Source organism: Glycine max, chromosome 8 (genome assembly GCF_000004515.6).
Source record: "Glycine max cultivar Williams 82 chromosome 8, Glycine_max_v4.0, whole genome shotgun sequence".
Classification (NCBI taxonomy): Eukaryota; Viridiplantae; Streptophyta; class Magnoliopsida; order Fabales; family Fabaceae; genus Glycine; species Glycine max.
In genome coordinates, this window is record NC_038244.2 from 9,544,069 (window position 1) to 9,566,679 (window position 22,611).

The window sequence follows — 22,611 nt, forward strand, 5'->3', positions numbered from 1 at the left end:
AAAAAAAAATTACATCAAAATAAAACCAGGAGTTGATAGTTGACACTCCACTAAGATAAGCTACGAGCAACGAAGTTAAGATTGAAGGAAGTTTTTTATTCCTTCCTTTTTTATTCATAGACACAAAAGAAAGATGCTCATACATCATAAAATCATCCTCAATATCACTTGCTAAGTTTGGCAATGCATACCTTTTAATAGTAATAAAAAAATCGAATTAATTATGACTTAACTTTGCCTTTTATTAGTAATGGAATATGATACAAATATCTTATCTTTTCTTGAAATTGAATTAGGTATGATAGAAATTAACATTTATAATAAATAATTGAATTAACTATTACTCAAGTTACTTTTTTCATAGTAACCAAAATAATTTGTATCATCATTAATTCAATTAATTTAGAAAGTATTTTATATCATAATTATTTTTATTATCATTAAAAAAATTAACTCGTGTCATCAGTGATCATTAAGAAAATTTGCACCATAAAGTTGATGACCATTAATGAAAAGAGAATATTTAAACAAAATTGAACATGAGGAAGAAGAGAGAGTGAATGTCTAAAAATAATTATATATATATATATATATATATATATATATATATAGGAATGTTAATGTTGATACTAATTGGAGTGCATTACTATTTAACACACAAAAAATTGAACTATAATTATTGGTTGCTTTGTTTTTTAAAATTTAATTTAAAGATATCATGGTATTTTATCATTTAATTTAAAAAATCTTTTTTTTTCTCTCTCATATCTATTTTTCACTATTCTCACGTATAGATTCAATTTTTTTTTGTGTGTGAATGTTAATACACCAATAGGTAGATAAAAATTTATACATTGTGATAACATTTTGGTTTAAAATGAAATTATCAAAAGGAACAGTATTTATTTTATATTAGAAAGGATATGATAAGGGGCAATACAGCTGTCATATATCTTATAGTGCAACAAACAACCTTTAGCAACAATTATAAGATAACTATCATATCCTTTATTATGTTAGCCACCAAATAAACTCTAAACTCTCTTTGGAACTCATCTTATTTCCTTGAATATTTTTGTCAAAAGTGAACATATGATTTTTTTTAAGAGGAACATAAGATTGTGTATTCAGGTTTCTTAAGGAAAAAAAAAAATAAAAAGATTAAGTGATTGATGAGATGAGTAAGGCAAAAAAGAAAATAAAAATGGGGTTGGGAGAAAAGCGTTGTATGCTAGTAGTAGTGATTGGATAGATATAGATATATAAGACACTACCCGAGTCGAGAGAGAGAGAGCTTAAAACCCTTTGGCTGCGCCTCACCCAATCCTAAAACCTTATCTCTTCCAATGGATTCTTCTTCTCTTCCCCAAACCTCTCTTCCTCCCGCTTCCGACTCTGAGAACGATGATGGCTTCTTAAGCGGTGAAGAGTCCGATTTCGAGCCCGAGCCCACCAGGCCCGTTCTCGTCAACTCTTCTTCTCAGCCCCCTCATGAGCCCGTCTTCGATTCTCCTCCCCACAGACCCATTGCGAAGGTGTCCGGGGACGATGATGATGATGATGATGACGGTTCCATTGTTGAGGACGCGGACGACGACGTCGTTTTGGAGGAAGGCGGTGAGAAAGAGGAATCGGGTGAGGCGGTGAAGGATGGGGAAGTTAGCGATAGTAACGAGGTCTTTGTGGAGGCCTCTGGCGGTGATGATGTTGCTGTTGAGAATGGAGTCGAATTCAGTGGCGCTGATAAAGGGTTTGAGGGTGCTGCTGTTGAATTGAATGAGAAAGAGGACAAAGTTAATGACGGTGGGACCGATAATTCGGATTCTGAAGTTGTGGTGGACGAGAAGAAGGGTGAGGGTGTTGATGTTGAAAAGGATGATGATGGTGGTGGTGGTGTGGATGCTGCTGTTGATAACGTCGAGGTTAATGTGTTGGGGTCTGGGGATGATGTGGGGGTTGAGGAGTCTCAGATTAAAGGGCTAGACGAGGCCGCGGTGAGTCTGGAGAATGGTTTTGAGCCCATTGAGAAGGGTGAGGAGGAGGTTGTTGATGGGGGTGATGAGTCTGCCGTTGGCCCTGTACATGACGGTCAATCGGGTACTGAAGGTGTTGGTGTTGGTGAGAATGGAGTTGAAGGGGATGGGTTGAAGAGTGACATTGATGTTCCTCCTGAGGAAGGTGGTGGAGGTTCGGAGTTTGTTGAGAAAAATGAAGTAAAGATGGAGGGTGATGTTGGTCAACATGGTGACAGGGAGATTGATGATTCGGTGTTGGATGGGGAAATTGGGAGCCATGTGGAGGAGATTGGTGGCAATGGTGAGAGGGAGATTAATGGTTCGGTGTCGGATGAGAAGGGTGATGGACTGGTGTTTGGAAGCACTGAGGCTGCCAATAAGTTCCTGGAGGATTTGGAATTACATCAATCGCGTGATGCTGAGAGGATTGTTACTGACTCGGACGAAGAAGAGGAGTCTGACGATGAAGGAGAAGGCAAGGAGCTGTTTGATACTGCTACATTGGCAGCTCTTTTGAAAGCGGCATCGGGTGCGGACCAAGATGGCGGCAGCATCACAATAACCTCTCAAGATGGGTCCAGGCTTTTCTCTGTTGAGCGCCCTGCTGGCTTGGGATCACCGCTCCAGTCAGGTAAACCTGCCGTGAGGCAAACTCGTCCGAGTCTTTTTACTCCTTCCATGAGTAGACCTAGTGCCATTTCTGATAGCAATTTGAGCCAAGAGGAGAAAAATAAACTGGAGAAATTGCATGAAATTAGGGTCAAATACTTGAGACTAGTTCATAGGCTGGGTTTTACTACAGAAGAATCAATAGCAGCACAGGTGCTGTATCGGATGACACTTGTTGCAGGCAGGCAAAGTGGTCAAATGTTTAGCGTAGAGTCTGCAAAGGAGACTGCTTCGCGTCTTGAAGCTGAGGGAAGAGATGATTTTGATTTTTCTGTAAATATTCTGGTTCTTGGGAAAGCAGGTGTGGGCAAGAGTGCTACAATAAATTCAATTTTCGGCGAGACAAAGACCAGCATTAATGCTTGTGGTCCTGCTACTACTTCTGTGAAAGAAATTGTTGGGGTGGTTGATGGAGTGAAGTTAAGGATTTTTGACACACCAGGCCTCAAATCTTCTGCATTGGAACAAAATTTCAATATGAAAGTCCTGTCTGCGGTGAAGAAATTGACTAAAAAATCTCCCCCTGATATTGTCCTCTATGTGGATCGCCTGGACCTGCAAACTAGAGATATGAATGACCTGCCTATGTTAAGATCAATTACTAGTGTCCTGGGTTCATCAATATGGCGAAATGTCATAGTCACTCTGACCCATGCTGCCTCTGCTCCTCCAGACGGGCCATCAGGTGCCCCATTGAGTTATGAAGTATTTGTTGCTCAAAGATCTCATACAGTTCAACAAACCATTGGACAAGCTGTTGGGGACCTACGTCTTATGAATCCGAGCTTAATGAATCCAGTTTCTCTTGTTGAAAACCATCCTTCTTGTCGAAAAAATAGAGATGGCCAGAAGGTGCTTCCTAATGGTCAAAGTTGGAGACCTCTCTTGTTGCTCTTATGCTTCTCAATGAAGATTCTCTCTGATGCTAGTAACTCTACAAAAACTCAAGAATCATTTGACCACCGCAGGCTGTTTGGTTTTCGTCCCCGCTCCCCACCACTTCCATACTTGTTATCTTCGTTATTGCAGACACATACATACCCAAAACTCCCTGCAGATCAAAGTGGGCCTGACAATGGTGATTCTGATGTTGAAATGGCTGATTTATCTGATTCTGATCTAGATGAAGATGAGGATGAGTATGACCAGCTCCCACCATTTAAGCCTATGAAGAAATCTCAGGTTGCTAAGCTTACTAAAGAACAGCAGAAAGCATATTTTGATGAGTACGATTATCGGGTGAAACTTCTACAGAAAAAGCAATGGAGAGAGGAGTTGAGAAGGATGAGAGAGATGAAGAAAAAAGGTAACACAAAAGAAAATGACTATGGTTACATGGAAGAAGATGATCAAGAGAATGGAAGTCCAGCAGCAGTGCCAGTTCCATTGCCTGATATGGCCATGCCACCATCCTTTGACAGTGACAATCCAGCCTATAGATACCGTTTCTTAGAGCCAACTTCACAACTCCTGACAAGGCCAGTCTTAGACAACCATGGATGGGATCACGATTGTGGTTATGATGGTGTAAACATTGAACAGAGTCTAGCTATCATCAATAAATTCCCAGCAGCTGTCACTGTTCACGTAACAAAGGATAAGAAAGACTTCACCATCCAGTTGGATTCCTCAGTTGCTGCAAAACTTGGAGAGAATGGATCAGCCATGGCAGGCTTTGACATTCAAAGCGTTGGAAAGCAGCTATCTTACAGTGTTAGAGGAGAGACAAAATTGAAAAATTTCAAAAGAAATAAAACTTCTGCTGGGGTGTCTGTGACATATTTGGGTGAAAATGTGTGTACTGGGCTGAAAGTTGAGGATCAGATTGCTGTGGGGAAACGCTTGGTATTAGTGGGTAGCACAGGGGTTGTGAAGTCTAAAACTGATTCTGCTTATGGTGCCAACGTTGAAGTGAGGCTTAGAGAGGCAGATTTTCCAATTGGCCAGGACCAGTCTTCACTGAGCCTTTCTCTTGTGAAGTGGAGGGGAGACCTTGCTTTAGGGGCCAATCTTCAGTCCCAAATTTCTGTTGGACGAGGTTATAAGGTGGCTGTTCGTGCTGGATTGAACAACAAGCTCAGTGGACAGATCACTGTGAGAACAAGTAGCTCAGACCAGCTTCAGATTGCCCTTGTTGCTATCCTTCCGATTGCCAAGGCTATCTACAAAAACTTCTGGCCTGGGGCTAGTGAGAATTATTCTATCTACTAGATTGTGTCTTTTGTTTGCGTTGCTAGCAAGGAAAAGTAGACTACGAGTTTATCATATCGTGTTGCTTCTTTTCATGACTGTCTTAAATAATGAGTTTTTTTTTAGTTTCGTCTAGACTATTGAATCTCCTGCTATATTAGTGCTTTTATGTGCCTGAAAATTGTTCTGCTATTGAGATGGAACCTACAAGGAATTGATTCATAAATTTTGTTAGCATCTATTTTTGAATAATGTTGATATAAGATTATGCTGTTATTCCTGATTTCTTTGCTCTATAACTTCTGCTTATAGGTTATACATTGAAACCTTGTTTGAAATAATGTGGTTTTGCTCAATATGTTTAATGTGCCTAGTTTCATTGGCCCAGAATGTTGTTTGCAAATTGCAACTCGATGGTATCTTTATATATACTACTTAGCTAAATGCTTTCTTTTTTCTCCATTTTATTTATTTGTTTTCCTCCTTGTTTTTTTTCTAATCTCTAGCATGTTGCTGCATTCTTTAGGCAAATGCATAATTTGCTTCCATTTTTGAGAAAGGTGTTGTATGTGATTTGCAACTCGTCTCATTAGATAGTGGGATCTTGAGTGTCGGGTATAGATAGTCAACTTGTTTAATCCTTACCGTTACAAACATTTTCAAATATACTGTATAAAATAATGTTAAGTTAGATTTCTCTCCATGATAATTAACAATGCTTGATTTCTCTTTTATGATAATTAACAATGCTTAATTTCTCTTTTATGATAATTAACCTGTCATTTTTAAGCATGATTTGGCTATTCTAAGTTCTGCTAATGTGAGGTTTTTGATATCCTTTACGAAAGATAATTTTATTTGAGTTAGATAAAACCATCATGCATCATGGATGATAAAGCCAAGCGTGTCACATTATGGAGAATACGATCGAATCACATAATGTCATAATTTCTTAATTAATACCATTTCTCCCATTAAGATTAACATCACAAACTTGACATCATAGAATAAGACTCAAATAATGGACCGGATAGCCTATTTATGCTGGTCTAAATCTAGTTTCGTCGAGGAAACGACTCAAACGAGGTTGGTAATTGCTTTTTTATCTTTCTCTAATAAAAAAGGCTAAGCATAATTGAAATTAATGGTGGAGCTCATTATTATTACTCAAGTGATAATGGGTACAGGCTATCCTTATATAGAAGAAAGCTACCGCTGTACTGTACAGCTGTCATATTTTAAAAAACTAACAAATATCCTAACAAACATTATGAATTTACTTTTCTATATATTTACACATATAGTGTATTTACATACACCAATATTCTCTTTTTATTTGTGTACCCCATTTTTGTTTTTTTTAATCTTTTTTCCCCAAAATATCTTATTTCCATAATATTAAGGTCTGGAATTTATTTTAGTGCGAGTAAATGTTCCAATAGACACCACTCTAGATATAAATTTTAAGCTTAATTTATTGATAGGTAATTTATTGAACGAGTGATTTTAGTCGTATGATTTCAATTGTTCAAATCAAATCTCCATATCTTTATAACCAATTAAATTTAATTTACTGTCAATTTTTTAATGATGTGTTAGAGATTATGAGACTTGATATAATGATATCACATTCAAAAATGAAATTTGAAAATTGTAAAAAATATTTTAAGGTGAGATTTGAACTCCTGTGCTTTAACACCACACATAAGAACTACTAGAACATTATCCCATCATTTATTTGGTTTTATAATAGTATATGTTTAGTAGTAGTAAAGATGTGTAATTTTTTTCCCACATTTAAGTTACATAATATATTTTTCACATAATATAAGTGTCTTAATAGTTTTAATCATGCATGATGTTAAAGCATTTGATAATAAGTTCATTTTTCACCTTGAAAACTTACACAATTTTTAAACGTCATTTTTTAGTGCCAATAAACATGTCAGTGTCGCAATATCTTTAACAAGCTACCAAAAAAAAAAGTGTCTAAATGAATGAAATCCATGTCATCTCTTTTTGAGAGAAGAAAAGTGTTTGGCTGTATTACATTCATGTTAAGAGTATGGACAATTGATCACATAAACTAAAATCACCTATTTGATTACTATATGGACAAAAATACAATTAAGTGAGATTTTGACAATAATTTTTATAAACGGGAAACATTCATGTATTTTAAGCATGATTTTTCGCTTAAAATTGGGCAATATTATTTACCATAACTTCCATTTCAATAATATTTTCTAAGACATTAAGCAATGAGTTGTTATGACAACTTAGGAGTTAAAACTTCACCCATCAATTATATGACACAAACTCGCATGGACCTTCTACATGGATAAATTAAAAGCTACCTCTCCTTAAATAAATAAATTGAAAAAGATGCAAACAAAAACTTAAAACACTTCCACCACGTTCTCTGCTTTTATTAGTTAATAGTTCTGGTTGTGTACGTCTTTCAAGAAACAAAAACAAATAGTTCTAGTTGCTATTCATGTGCTATTTGATTTTACTCCCAAAGAAATATTGAAGCCGAAGGAAATGGATAGAGAAATTATTCTTTGCTGTCATTACTAACCATAACCATGAGGGTCCTCATAGTTCAAAAGGGAACTGCTGGCATCTTTTGTTGTAAGTATCTGATTGTCAAGTGAGTCTAGCCAGCAATGATCATTTAGTATATGTCTTGCTGTGACAAAAACTGCGAGGTTTTTGTTTTATTATTTACCACAAGTTGTTGGATCAAAGAAAACTTCTTAGTCATCCTTGTCCACCTATGATTCTATTCTTGTCACTAATAATGCTGCTTAAAAGGTAACATGACATATTCAACATTTTTTCAACATATATATTCTTTCATCGTTTTATTACATGGAAAAACACTCAGATCATTATAGACTTGCACTAAGCCCAGACCATTTAGGATTTTAGCATTGAAAATGTGCTAGAATGTTGTATAATATAACGAAAGAGGTATATGAATTAATCAATAAACGCATTTCCCTCTTATGGACAACCAACATTTCTATTTTCTACAACCAGGCCACTTGTTTCTTTCTTTTCTCGTTGTTCTAAACGAAAAATGTAGTATAACAAAATTTGGAAATTGACGGAGTCAAAGTTTGTAACAATTACCAAAAGTAAGTAACGATAATATCATGTTTGGGAATCTTATTCAGAAATACAATAATAATACTTTTGACTTCAATAACTTATTAATCATTTGCGACCCAGAATTTGAATTACCAAGAACATGAAAAGTTTAGATTTATAACCTTTTTGTTCACATATGAATTGATACTGTTCGTGGAATGAACCTTACATTACCTGCTCATTGTTATTTCTATTGTTTTGCTGGTACGTTATAGTTATAACCTTTCTGCAAATATATAGCATCAATTTAATTCTAATGATTCATTATTATAATTAAGCGCGTTCCGAATTCTGAAGATTATGAATGCTTGTCTTGGGGGCTTGACTTGATTCCAGCAATATTTGAGTACTATAATTTATAAATAAATAAAAAAACATTTTAGTCCAGAGGATTTGCATGCATATGGTTACAATCCTAAGTTTTACATACATATATACATATATATATTCTAGTTAAATTATTGTTGATATTATCAATCTAGTGTGTGTTGATATATTACATTATTCTTCATCCCAAACATTAAGATCCACAAATTTGAAGTATGAATTTTTATTGAGTATAATGAGTCAGGTCAAATTAAATTTTACCTTGAATACACATGCATGCTTATTTAAACTAAGACTTGAGTCTAAGTGTCCCACCATTTTCATAAGAGGTTATTTGATATTTTTAAAACATTAATTTGATTTAAAAGTGTATTTAAGATATTAGTATAATAAAAATTGTTACGGGTTGAGCCTAGGGCTAGGTCCAACCTATATCATATCTCTACAACGTAATTAACAATTTCTGGGAGTTTTCAATATAGTCAACACTAAGAATAAAACCAACATCAAAATAGTGTATAATTGCTCACAAGGAACTTTAGGCATTCTGTGTTACACTACCAACATCACTACAAGAGATAAACATTCAATATATATTGTCAGAAATATATATGACTACCAAATTAATCAATTTTAAGATATGAGGCTAAGATCAAATTGACTGAAAATAGAGGGATTCTAAAACCTTTTTACCTAAAAATACAATTAAATAGAAGAAAAATCTCCAGACCTCTTTTTTACAAAAATCAATTGGCCAAGTTAATTTTATTATAATTATTAAAATGTAAGGTAGTTTTTATAATAGTTAAATTATGTAATTGTAATATTAATACAATTAACTTGGCCAATTGAGTTTCCAGAAAAACTATGGTCAATTGAAGATAGAAATTTATTATTTTTTTATTATATTTTGAGTAAAGTGTATTTTTAGTCAATTTGATTTACATCCTTATATTTTAAATTAATGAATTTGATCCTCACAATTTTGAAACAATTTCTTAATATAATATAGTAGTCAAATTTGATTAAAATAGAAGGACTTAAAAATATATTTATTTTCTAATAATGAATGACTAAATTAATCAACTATTGGAATAAATTGTGTCTATATCAAAATATTTTTTTTTAATTTCTTTTTCTCTCGCCAGAGCTCCTCATGTGAACTTCCTTTATTTATATATATATATATATATATATATATATATATATATATATATATATATATATATATATATATATATATATATTCACGTTATGACCCCATATAAATAAATAATCAATTCATGCATGTTGAATTGATTATATAAGACAGCCAAGTTGGGAAGTTAATTATTAATCGATATTATGTCGGGTAAATAAACACATCGGAGTATATACTTAAAACTCTATAAATTAATAATGTCAGGATCGGAGAAATTTATTAATTTAGAGAGTTATTAATTTATCGATAAATTAATAATTATTAATTTAAAGAGTTTTTAAGTGATTATACTGTACATATCAAACAAAAAGGCAAACTAATCTATGCCTCAGAATTACGTTACAGCGAACCTTTGGGCTCAACGTAAATTAGTAACTACTTTGTTCATATGCATTGAAAATCAATAATAACTTTTGAAGTACAATAAATATAAACAAGAGAAACAAATGTGTTCAATGCATTTTTAATCAAATTTATTGAAAAATCATCCATGTCTCAAGAAACTACTAAATCATATTTAAATAGTGTAATATATTTTTTTTAATTTCTATGAATTATTATTTATGATTTTCTTGAGACAAAAAATTATAAAGGGATCTCACGAAAAATTATTATCTTATTATTTTATCGAATTTTTCAATTTTTTATATTGGCTCAAGTCGAGATCAGACAAATTTATTATTTTAGAGAGTTTATTAATTTACCGAGTATTAATTTAAAGAATTTATAGTGTAACTAGCATTTTAAATTCAAAGTATTTTGTTAAATACCACAACTAACCATGACAATAATAAATGATATCTTGTTATAATTAATTGCAGTGACATTACATAAACAATTAACCTATATATAATCGTGGGGCTTCCTTTTACATATTGTCAACGTGGAGCTATATATGAATTTTCAGACTCATAACTCCCGCCATTCCCTTTCACACTTCTCTCCATCGTTATGTTTCCTTCCAATTAAATATCTCATCATAGGCTTTTCAATCCAAGTTTCTAAGATAGGTGCAATGTCACACAAAAAGAGAGTAAAAAACTCTATCCAATGTCTATGTATATCGACCTTACATATTTCTTGTCATGCATGGATCCCTTTGACAGCTCAAGAACAATGGTGAGATTCGGGAAAGATGTAAAAAGAAAGTAAAGACATTCTAGAGTGAGAAAGTTGGTGGGAGGGGTCTTGTAAAGAAAATAGATCATCACCCATCACCCAAAAGTCTAGGACATTCTTTTGGTGCATGTCAAGAAATAGATCATCACCCATCGCCCACAAAGGTAAAAAAAGCCTTAGGTCCCCCCTTGGGACTTGAAGGGGATCTCTACCTTAGTTTATATTTGTATTTTTTTATTATTATTAAAAAACGAATGTATTATAATTCGTACGAATTTGTTAATACCAAAATGTCTCGAATCGGTACTTTAACCAATCATGATATGTATGCACGTATAGATGAGTTAGAGAAGAAATTACCAATCAAATTGTATCAATTCAATTTGTAGTGTTTTGACAAGTTCGTTCTCATATTCTTTATCATTTTCTAATTTCAAATCCTCGTAATGCCGTAATGAGCCAAGTTAAAAAGGTATTCGTTGCAATTTGCCCTATCGTGGATTTGTTTTCCAGAGAAAGTACCATAAACTCATAAAGTAAATTGTATCACGTGCGTCGACGATTTTTTTAAAGTAAAACTGTAAAAGTATGATTGGATTTGATTATTTAAAGAAAGAGCTGAAGTTATAAGATTTACTTAGTAATAGAATATAAAAAAAAATATTATCTAAATTGTTTTAAAGATAATTTTTTAATAAGAACTAAATTGATTTTTTTAAATATAAATTTAAAAAATACATAAGGACAAAAAAGTTTTTATATTTGTTGATTTACATAAAAAAGCCTTAAATGACACTTGAAAAAGAACAAAGATAATAAAAAAATAGAGTAGTTAAAATAACATTTATATATCATTAACGGATACTATAAAAGTAGTTGTAGACTTGTAGGATTAGAATTCAAGACCACAATTTTAGAATCAGGATATATTTGGATACCAAACATAATCAATTATAATTCCAAAAATCATGATAAATACTTGAAAATTAGAAGCAACAAAGAGTGGCTTTGCTGTGATTGTGAAAAAATAACTGAGGCACGGCATACCAAAAGAGGCACTAAATTGATTAAAAGCAAGACTAATGATAAAACAAAATGTGGATTAATATAATTCTTAAAATTAGTCCTACTAATTAATATGGTCTTTGACATTACAAAAAATTGTACTAGTACTATTTATTTGAATACTTGTTATTGTAGCAGATGTACGTGCAATTACGTTAACCGCGAGATGCTGTTTCGGGGTCAAAGTTTGCGAAGCTGCAACTTTTAAAACCCTACACTACACCACACTCTGCAACAACAAGCAGCACACCAAACGCTTGTCCATATCTTCCTGTCTGCTATCTCCCTTCACGCCTAACGTACCACTGCTACATGTCTACATCCCCATCTCTCTCTCCTCACTCATCTATGCACATTCATTATACATGAATCACATGCCCCCCCCCCCCACTCATGCATGCATCACAACCCATCAACATTGAATTTCAAACCATTTGTCATCAAATGAATTAGTGTTATCCAACGGATTAACCCTATACTCAAATTATTTTCATCTCCTATTTTTTCATTATGTCTTTTAAATTCACATGCTGAATTAACTACTTGCAAAGCATTGCTTTAATTAATCCACAGACAAAATGTAAATCACCAATATATCTTTGTCTTGAACTCTTGATCAAAGAGGAGATAGATTGTTGATTAAGCCTTTTTTTTAGCCAAAAGGCTTCCTCATTATATAATTGTGAGATACACTATTCTTTTTGCTCTAATTCTATTTTAATTTTATTACAGAAGTAAAATAAAGTACTAAATGATAAATAATCACCCACTGTGTTTATTCAGTGCTTTATAGGTAAATAGGAAGATTAATAAGGTTACTGATAGGCTTGCGTCTTTAGCCTTCTTTTTTTATTGTAAGTTATTGGCCAGAAGAGGTTCCACTTGAAGTCCCTGGTTTAGTGGAACAATTTGTACCGAATTTGACTTTTGCTTATAAATGAAATACCAATTTCCTATAAAATAAATCATCATCAAGAGTGTGTAAATATACTTTGAAAATTATAATTTAACTTACCTTTTTTAGAAGATAATTTAACATACTAAAAATGATTTTTTATATAAGGATTCTAATTCGATTTATTAAATAAAGTGTGTAAATTATTATTTTTATTCTTATGAATAAAAAAATATTTTTATATTAAATTCTAATTTATTTATCTGAAATTAGTATCTTGTTACTAAGAACATTTTAGTAAATTTGTTTCTATTCATTCTACAAGACTCTTATATTGTGTATCACATTAATTGTTTTATCAAGGTCAGTTTTTTTTCAGAAAAAAAAATTTGCTTATAAAAAAGTATTGATTTTTTTACAAAAATATCTTTAATAAATGCCCAGTAATTAATTTAATACAAAAAAAATAAGATCTTAGTTTAAAAGTTCCAAACTGATAAAATGCAAAGGAGAACCATCATATACTGTTTTTCACAATAAATTTTCATAAATAAGAAAGACAAATAATATTTTTTTTCAAAATAAATAAAACCAAATCATATGAAATTTCACGGACGTAAATTACGAAATTATAATCATTAGTAAAAAAAATATAAAAACCAAAAAATCTGTTTTTGTATTCTGCTGTGCTTTTGTTGGCAGGGCCTAAAAATAAACTCCCTGTCCTTTCATTCGCCATTCTTTTTCTCTCTCTGATTAAAAAATTGTTGCTTTTCATTTTGGCATCACACAGAGAGAAAGAGAGTGGTTTCGCAGAAAAAATCCAAGTGAATTTAAGGAGCCACCACTCTTCCAACCAGCCCCTTTCATTTTGTAGTGTCTGTTTGTTTTTTCGTGTTTGCATTCACTGTTTCACAGAACAAGAAATTTTTGTTTAAAAAGGTGCTCTTCGTTCCATCTCTTTCTGTGGGTGTGTCTCGAGATTGGTGTGTGTGCTCAAGATAAAGCTCATTCACTCACAGTAGCAAGAACCCTTTTTCCTTAACTCTTGAAACTGTGTCCAAAGTTTTGATTATTAAGAGAGCATGATCAGATGAAGGAGTGTGGAGGCTCTCTTGGGGGAGAGGGCAAGGAAGAAGAGGACTACTCAAAACAAGTGTTGTCTTTCTGAACCCCAAGAAAACGTTTCTTTTTTTGGTTTTGTTGTTATGGCACTTTGTATGCAGAGAGATTCAGCATCAAACAAGCAACAGCTCATGGATTGTGGCAAGTATGTGAGGTACACACCTGAACAGGTGGAGGCTTTGGAGAGGGTTTATATTGAATGTCCAAAGCCTAGTTCTTCCAGAAGGCAACAAATCATTAGGGAGTGTCCACTCCTTGCTAACATTGAAACAAAGCAGATCAAAGTGTGGTTCCAGAATCGCAGGTAGAGAGAGCAAGAGAACCAAAACATGCATAGCATTGTTTGGTTTCAAGACTGCCACATTATAAAAAAATTGTTTTTGTCATGTTTGTGTGTGTTTGTGTTCTATGGTTGAGAATGCTCAAAGGGTGTTTCTGAGCTTCTTTCTCTTTGTAAAGTTGAGTTTTTTGGTGTAGTATATTCGTTATTCAGTGTTTATTTTTTTTCCTGTTTTTTTCTTCTTTTAAAAAATGGAATGTCATAAAGTGTTGTTTCATTATTTGCATTTTTTTGTTCGTTTGTGTAATGTGCTATTTGGGTTAAATTTTAGAGAAAGATTCTTGCTAGAGAAAAAAGAGTAAGTCATCCCTCTTGAAAGGAAGATCTACTGGGAAAGTTACTTCATTTTTGTCATTTTCCTTGTTAAGATCGATCGTTTTTATTATTTTTTTCCTCAGAAAAGGAGTTTCTTTTCTGGAGTTGATTAAATGGGAGATAATGACTGCTAGCTGTTCATTTTTGTTGATGATTTTTTTTCATCTGCTTCCCGCCGACCTTCATCATTTTTGTTCATATGATCTTATGGCTTTTGTTTTGGAATTGGTCATAAGATGAAGGATAATGACAGCTGATTTTGGTCACTTTTCCCACTAGGTTAATCAGTTTTCAACTTTTAGTTTTTTTTTTTTTCCATTTCACTAATATTTTCTCTTTTTGAATTATAGAAGAGAGGAATTTATGTTTTGTTCTACCCTCTAAACTTTGTTCGAACTATTTTTCTCAACTTGTCCTCTCATTATTATTATTTTATTAAATCAACATGCATATAGATATATCATGTTTCCAACTTTTTATCTGCATTGACAAAGTAAAAGAAATTTTAGTCTTGGTCTGATAGTAGTTTGTTAAGGATCTTGACATGTATAATAGTCTTGGTCTGATAGTGAAGGGACTTGTCCAAAAGTAAATTAGGAAACTTGAGAGAGTGAAATGAATAATGAATGACTATAATACAATGTTATGGTAAATTCTATGGGAAAGATTACCTACTCTACCTGCCAATTTTCTTCTGTAGATGTCGTGAAAAGCAGCGGAAGGAAGCCTCTCGTCTGCAGACAGTGAATAGAAAGCTGTCTGCAATGAACAAGTTGTTGATGGAAGAGAACGACCGACTGCAGAAGCAGGTCTCACAGTTGGTTTATGATAATGGATTCATGAAACAACAAATACATACTGTGAGTCTCAATTATCATTCTGAATGTTCATTGAAGAATATAATTTAGTGTTATTGAAGAACCTATGTCATTTACTGGTTTCTTAACAGGCATCTGCTACTACTACTACTGACAATAGCTGTGAATCTGTGGTAGTGAGTGGTCAACGCCAACATCAAAACCCCAAAATTCAGCATCCCCAGTGGGATGCCAACAACCCAGCTGGGTAAGTAACTCCATTATGCAAACAAAATTGTTTAATTAATATATGCTCATTCACCATTCTTTATTCTGCCAGTCTTCTTGCAATTGCTCAGGAGACCCTGGCGGCGTTCCTTTCAAAAGCTACTGGAACTGCTGTCAACTGGGTCCAAATGATTGGGATGAAGGTGTGACCTATTCAATAATTCTTCTTCATGGTCATTGCTTGCATAAAACATATGTATTTGTATGATTATATTTTGCCTCTCATTTTTTCTGTCTTCGTGTAGCCTGGTCCGGATTCTATTGGAATCGTTGCTGTTTCCCGCAACTGTAGTGGTGTAGCGGCAAGAGCCTGTGGCCTTGTGAGCCTTGAGCCCACAAAGGTATTTAACTGTAACCATTCATTGCAGAATTATTTTCTTTGCTGAACAATGAAACCTTGCTTTATTGAACTAATCGCATTCCAAATCATCTCAGGTTGCTGAGATTCTCAAAGATCGTCCATCATGGTATCGTGACTGTCGATGCCTCAATGTACTGAGTGTAATCCCCACAGGGAATGGGGGCACGATAGAGCTCATGTACATGCAGGTCTACTGATTATTTTATGCAAAAAAAAAATGTTGAACTCTAGCTTAAATTACTTTTTAATTATTCCTCTGTTGTTTTTCTTGATATTTAAATTTGATTTTTTTTCAGACATATGCACCAACAACATTGGCAGCTGCAAGAGACTTCTGGACTCTGAGATACACTACTAGTTTGGAAGATGGAAGTCTTGTGGTACTGAGCAGAATCTTGATTGTTGTGTTTTTCTTGATTTAGGATGTGGCTTCTTTCTTAGGAAGAGTTTCTCTCGACACAGAATGACTATTTGTTTTTGCCTTGCAGATTTGTGAAAGGTCCTTGACTTCTTCAACTGGTGGCCCCACAGGGCCTGCTGCTTCAAACTTCGTGAGAGCTGAAATGCTTCCTAGTGGCTATCTAATTAGATCCTGTGAGGGTGGTGGATCTATTGTTCACATTGTTGATCATGTTGATTTAGATGTAAGGAAGATCAAGCTATTCAAATCATTTTGTAAATTTCCATATCTTTGAACTTCTTCTTCCTAAGTATATTAACTTCGTTTTTGATGTAGGTTTGGAGTGTTCCTGAAGTACTTAGACCCCTCTATGAATCACCAAAATTCTTGGCTCAGAAATTGACTACTGCTGTGAGATTTCTTGTAACACTGCATTAGATGTTTGACCATGTCAAAAATTGTTGATTTAAATTTCAAAAATTATTGTACAGGCCTTGCGAAATGTAAGACAAATTGCACAAGAATCAAGTGGAGAAGTTCAGTATGGTGGGGGTCGTCAGCCTGCTGTCTTGAGGACATTTAGTCAAAGGCTTTGCAAGTAAGGCCCTTTCATATTTGGTGGTTGCATAGTTGGGCATTTGCTTAATCACTCTATCTTCATCAATCCTTATTGACCAATAATTTTTTTAAAATTTATTTAGAGGGTTCAATGATGCTGTCAACGGGTTTGTGGATGATGGTTGGTCATTGATGGGTAATGATGGGGTTGAAGATGTGACCATAGGCATAAACTCATCTCCCAACAAGTTTTTCAGTTCCCATTACAATACATCAATGCTTCCCGCATTTGGAGGTGGGGTCTTGTGTGCGAAAGCATCAATGCTGCTACAGGTACTTCTCAGACCAATCTATGTGGAAATTATCATTGTTCTCTAAATTAACTCTAGTATTGTAGCAATCAATTCCGAGAATTCTTCCTCCTAGTGTCCCCACGTCCCAACTTGCTAGAATCTTCTGGATTTTGTAATTGTTCATCTTCATTATACTTAATTACAAAATGGTGGTCTGCAGAATGTTCCTCCTGCTTTGCTTGTTCGTTTTCTGAGGGAGCATCGTTCAGAGTGGGCTAATTATGGGGTTGATGCATACTCTTCTGCATGTCTCAAAGCTAGTCCTTATGCAGTTCCTTGTGCAAGACCTAGTGGTTTCCCGAGCAGCCATGTCATTATACCACTTGCTCATACTATTGAGCATGAGGAGGTATTAAATCTTTTTCAATGAATGATTAATGAACCTCATTTTGTAATTCCTATTTATTTATATGCCCATTTTCCACCCACTGCAATGATGCAGTTCTTGGAGGTAGTTCGTATTGAGGGTAATGCATTTCCCCCTGATGATGTAGCTTTGGCATGTGATATGTATTTAATGCAGGTAAAGTCATTTTTGTGTTTGTGTTTAGGTTGTTGGTTTTCTTATCTTATTAAAGCAGGAACTAGTTACTGTGAATGATTTTTTTACCTTATTATGCAATTTGGTGTGGCAGCTGTGCAGTGGAATTGATGAAAATGCAATCGGAGCATGTGCACAGCTTGTGTTTGCACCTATCGATGAATCATTTGCAGATGATGCTCTCTTACTGCCTTCTGGTTTCCGCATCATACCATTGGATCCTAAAACAGTTAGTGGCATTTCTCAGTAGCTCGATAGTTTTGAAGGGAATTGGTCATGAAGTTATTTTGTTTGATTGCTCTTCTTTTTTTTGTTGTTTAATTGCCATTTCACTAAATTTTATCTTTTAGTGTGAGGGTCTAAAATTGGCATGACCCATCCAGGTTGTGGAAATTTAAAATTGTCATATCTTGATGCTTCTTTTATGCAATTTATATCTGGACTGTCTAATTGGCTGGCTAAATAATTATCTATCTTGAAGTCTTAGTTCTCATGTTTCAATAAAGTGATTTGGGCTTTTAGCTAAAATAAAGCCTTTCTTACAGATGCTACTGCTTATGAGCATGCATTAACTAACAAAATTCCTTGTTTATGTTTGTTTTGTATTTCAGGATGGTCCGGCTTCAACTAGGACATTGGACTTAGCGTCAACACTGGAAACTGGATCTGGTAATGCTCGCTCAGCTGGTGAAAGTGACCTGAATAACTACAACCTTAGGTCGGTCCTCACAATTGCATTCCAATTTACCTTTGAGAACCATTTGCGGGACAATGTGGCTGTTATGGCTCGCCAGTATGTGCGTAATGTTGTGCGATCTGTTCAGAGGGTTGCTATGGCAATTGCTCCCTCTAGGATCAGTACACAGTTGGGGCCAAAGTCACTTCCTGGTCCACCAGAGGCCCTTACCTTAGCAAGATGGATCTGCAAAAGCTACAGGTTTGCATTCTTCTATTAATCTTGTCTGTAAGTTTATTTTTGTTATGGTTAATGTACTTTCCTAAATCATTTGATTTCCTTGTCTTGAGTAGTGTTTCAAGGTTATTCACCTTGTATTTGTAATTTAGCTGTGTCCTGTAATCCTCTGAAAAGGCTCAGTTTTAGACACAACTTGCACGAATTTGACCATCTTATTTCCTGTGTCTGGTATGATATAGTAAAGATTGTTTCTTTCAGTCTCCACACCTGCACAGAGCTTTTTAGCGTTGAGTCCACATCTGGTGATGCAATCTTGAAGCAACTTTGGCACCATCCAGATGCAATATTGTGCTGTTCTGTAAAAACAAATGTAAATCACTTGCTGCCTCTATATAAGCCTAATCTACCTTAATTTTCATTATTATTTTTCAGGAGTTTCTTGTCTTTTAGTCAAATAAACTCCCTGTAAAGTAGTCTTATTTGAGTGCCAAAATTTATGCAGGCATCTCCAGTGTTCACCTTTGCAAACCAAGCTGGACTTGACATGCTTGAAACCACTCTTGTTGCTCTTCAAGACATAATGCTGGATAAAGTTCTTGATGAAGCTGGCAGGAAGTTTCTCTGCATTGAGTTCTCCAAGATAATGCAACAGGTGATTAACTAGTAAACTAACACATGTGCTGGTCTTGGTCTTATAAGAAGTTGTTTGTATCTTCCTTCTATCAACTCCTAACTATAATTAGTGCTCTTATTTGTCCTTTTTCATTTCAGGGATTTGCATATCTGCCAGCAGGAATATGTGTATCAAGTATGAATCGACCAGTGTCTTATGAGCAGGCCATTGCTTGGAAAGTTCTCGATGATGATGATTCCAACCACTGCCTTGCCTTTGTGTTCATGAACTGGTCTTTTGTCTGATGGGGGGAGCCATCATTTAGATACTTATTATATCTATTAATTTATGTTTGGAGTATTTTACAAAGAAATTGTCACACCAACAACGAATGTTAACTAATGTCTGGATTTTATGAACACGCATGGTTGTGTGCCATTAGATTAGCATTGCTTTATGCTTTTACTAAGTATGTACCTTTCTTCGTATATAAACTCCTTGTTGAATTATAGACTGCTTTTTCCAAAAAATTATCCTTCACTGGCAGTTTGATTTTTATATTAATTTATTTATTTAGTCTTTTAATTTATAAATCTCACGTATATCTGTTTGGTTTTAATTGAACTCTATGGCATTGTGATTTATGTATGCCTTAGTGGAATAAGGTTTTTTATTTATTGTCTTAATATCTTTGTAGGCACCAGAGTGAGATGCAAAAAATAGTATAAATAAATTCACGAGTTAAATTGCAAATGTCGGGACTTGAATTTGTCAAATCTGTTTCGATAGAGTTTTCTTTTCAACATTTAGAAAATGATACTTCGGACATAGGGTGTATTACACATGTAGTTGTACTAGAAAAATATTACCTAAAAATAAGGTTTAAATGTTTTTTTTTCTTATGTAAAGTAGTGCTATTTCATTTTTTTTGTCCATGTAACTTCTTCATTTTGTTTCTAATTTCAGTTTGTAGGTTGAGCCTTTGCAATTATGGTTTCGTAAAATATTTTGTTCATTGTTTGTTTACATAAGTTTGTATTTTTTTTAATTTTGATTCTTGTTAGTGTGAATTTATCAAGAATATAAATGAAAAAAATGGATTTTTAAATAGACTAAAATTAAAAAAACATACTTAGAAGAACAAAAAATTTATACGAATTAAAATTGAAAAAGTGACAATTTGCAGGACTAAAATTAAAAAAATAAATTTATAAGGATAAAAAATAAATAGATACTAACTTAGTCAGGTTAAAAAAATATTTAAGCTTGAAAATAATATGAAATTACAGAAGATAGGTCATGGATAGGTTGCTTGACAAGCCTGATTTGTAGGTGTAATGTGTTGAATGAGGATTTTTCCTTGCACCTCTTTTTAGAGGCGTTTTGATTTTGACAACAGATCCACAGGATTGCATTGTTATTGTGCCCGTAACATGTCATGATTGTGTTTTACTTGTTTGTGAAGGAAGTGTGTCTTGATTTCAACAGAAATCAATATAAATGAGTGAGGTCTTAGAAGGAATGTTTTATGACTAACTTTCTACCTTTGTATTTCTATTTATAGTCTCGGAGGAGATCCAACTTTCTGTCTGTCACAACTCACAATTCTAACTTTTCAAACAAGTAATGTAAACTTACTCTAAGTGGCCTTTGATGTTAAATTTAAGATTAAAGTATGGCCTCTGCCTTCCTGAAAATTTAAAAATAAGATGTATTTTTCTTATTTAAAATATTGCATTCTTTAAAGAGATTATTTCAATAAGATTGAGTGTGTTAAGGACATTGAACTATGAATGATCAGGTTTTAGTGTGTTAATATGTTCTTTTTAGTTTTTGAATTTGTAAGATGATGTCAGACTAGTCTCTCGATTATTTTTTTAAAATAGTTTCTAAAAATGTAAATCTGAAATTAATTACGTTAATTGTCTCATAAGACATTAATATATTCTTTACAAACTAAAAAAAATTATAAAATATCATTTAAGAAGATCTCGAGAAAGGTTTTGTCAAAAAAAAAAAAATCTGGAGAAAGGCTGTACAATTTTCCCTAATAAAATCAAACTTAACATTGATGCAAGCATTTTGAACGTATCTCTAACTAATCAATGTGTATTTCACTCGAGAAATGATACTAAGCATGTTTTGCATGACATATCACATCAAATAAGTATGTAAAAGCATAAATAATACGATTGAATTATAAATACATCATGCTAAGTGAGGATGTGCAAATATTAAAAAATCAAATGAATCTTTTGAAACAAAACCCCAGTTAAAATCACTGACCAATCTAAAATGAATAATTCTAAATTTTGCTATGTTTTTTCTATTAATTGTTATATTTATTAAATAAAGAAAATATTGAATACAGTAGTTTTTAAGTTCCAACTTTTGTTTAATTACTATATACTATTTTTTTAATTGTGGTGCGGCAGACCAAATCCATTGTAGTTGCAGCCTCTCTTTCATCTCAGGTTGTCTCATTTCAGCCTCTATCAGTGGCAACAGTTTCTGAGTCTTACTCATTTTTTCATCGTTTAAAATCAATTCTTTAACCACACATATATATTAATTTTTTTTTTGGACCCAAAACCAATTTGTCCCTTGGTATAAGCCTTACTTGCCTTGGCCTTAGAGACCCTGAGATGTTCTGCCGCTAATTCTTTGAATTTAAGCACTTTATATCTCTTTCAAATATCATGCTGTTATAGACACATTAATAAACCTCTAGTAGGGTTTGACTTCAAAGACTCCAAGTGCTGTAATCCAAGCATACTGGCTGTGTAGTCAACAAAAACTAACGTTGGGTTTAAATCTCTCAGTAATAAAAACTAACAAATTAAGATGGTCAATAAAAAAAATATCAACTTCAAATGATCTTGCTAACCAGTATTTTTGGGACACGAACTAAAATATTAATTAAAGAATTAAAATAAAAAAATTAATTTATTGAAAATCATATTGAAATGCATTTAAAAATCATGAGATTGTAACTTTTTGCATCCAAATAAAAAAGTTTACTTTTTACTTATTTTGGAGGTCTCAAATATATTTTTTGTTATATTAATTAATTTAAATGGATCAGAAAAAACAGTAAAAAGGGATATTGATAAAATTTGAGTATTTTTTTTTTTGGAAAGTAATGATACATAAATTAACTTTTATTTTAAATACTTCATCAATCCTTTTCAGCGGATTTTGTTGGAAAGGAGGGTCAAATAATTACATAAATATATTTATAGCCATTACTACCGCGCTCTCAAAAAACTCAATCACTGATCTCTATCTTTTTTTCTTTTTTCTCACATCATATAAACTCTATTATATTTATATTTTTTTTTCTTTTAAACTTTTTTATTATTGAATA

General features: G+C 33.3%; 2 protein-coding genes across 2 annotated transcripts; both read left to right on the forward strand.

Annotated features, from left to right (window-relative positions):
- Positions 1-1,254: 1,254 nt before the first annotated feature.
- LOC100807107 (translocase of chloroplast 159, chloroplastic) lies at positions 1,255-5,150 on the forward strand. The gene has a single exon (XM_003532739.5). The coding sequence runs from the start codon at positions 1,347-1,349 to the stop codon at positions 4,893-4,895; it is 3,549 nt and encodes a 1,182-aa protein (XP_003532787.3). The 5' UTR covers positions 1,255-1,346; the 3' UTR covers positions 4,896-5,150.
- An 8,234-nt stretch (positions 5,151-13,384) lies between these two features.
- On the forward strand, positions 13,385-19,663 carry LOC100807637 (homeobox-leucine zipper protein ATHB-14-like). Its single transcript, XM_003532740.5, has 18 exons — positions 13,385-14,066; positions 15,118-15,277; positions 15,367-15,482; positions 15,555-15,645; positions 15,748-15,843; positions 15,938-16,051; positions 16,160-16,243; positions 16,352-16,507; positions 16,600-16,674; positions 16,755-16,861; positions 16,965-17,154; positions 17,335-17,523; positions 17,617-17,697; positions 17,810-17,944; positions 18,327-18,652; positions 18,890-19,001; positions 19,134-19,283; positions 19,403-19,663. Exons 1-18 carry the CDS (start codon positions 13,846-13,848, stop codon positions 19,547-19,549), a joined length of 2,550 nt encoding a protein of 849 aa, XP_003532788.1. The 5' UTR covers positions 13,385-13,845; the 3' UTR covers positions 19,550-19,663.
- The last annotated feature ends 2,948 nt before the right edge of the window (positions 19,664-22,611 follow it).

Bases quoted from the DNA above. Each gene is read 5' to 3' on its own strand.
- LOC100807107 (XM_003532739.5), top strand. From the start codon at position 1,347: ATGGATTCTTCTTCTCTTCCCCAAACCTCTCTTCCTCCCGCTTCCGAC.
- LOC100807637 (XM_003532740.5), top strand. From the start codon at position 13,846: ATGGCACTTTGTATGCAGAGAGATTCAGCATCAAACAAGCAACAGCTC. The intron at 15,483-15,554 runs GTAAGTAACTCC...TTATTCTGCCAG, and splicing joins GATGCCAACAACCCAGCTGG to TCTTCTTGCAATTGCTCAGG. The intron at 16,052-16,159 runs GTCTACTGATTA...ATTTTTTTTCAG, and splicing joins TAGAGCTCATGTACATGCAG to ACATATGCACCAACAACATT.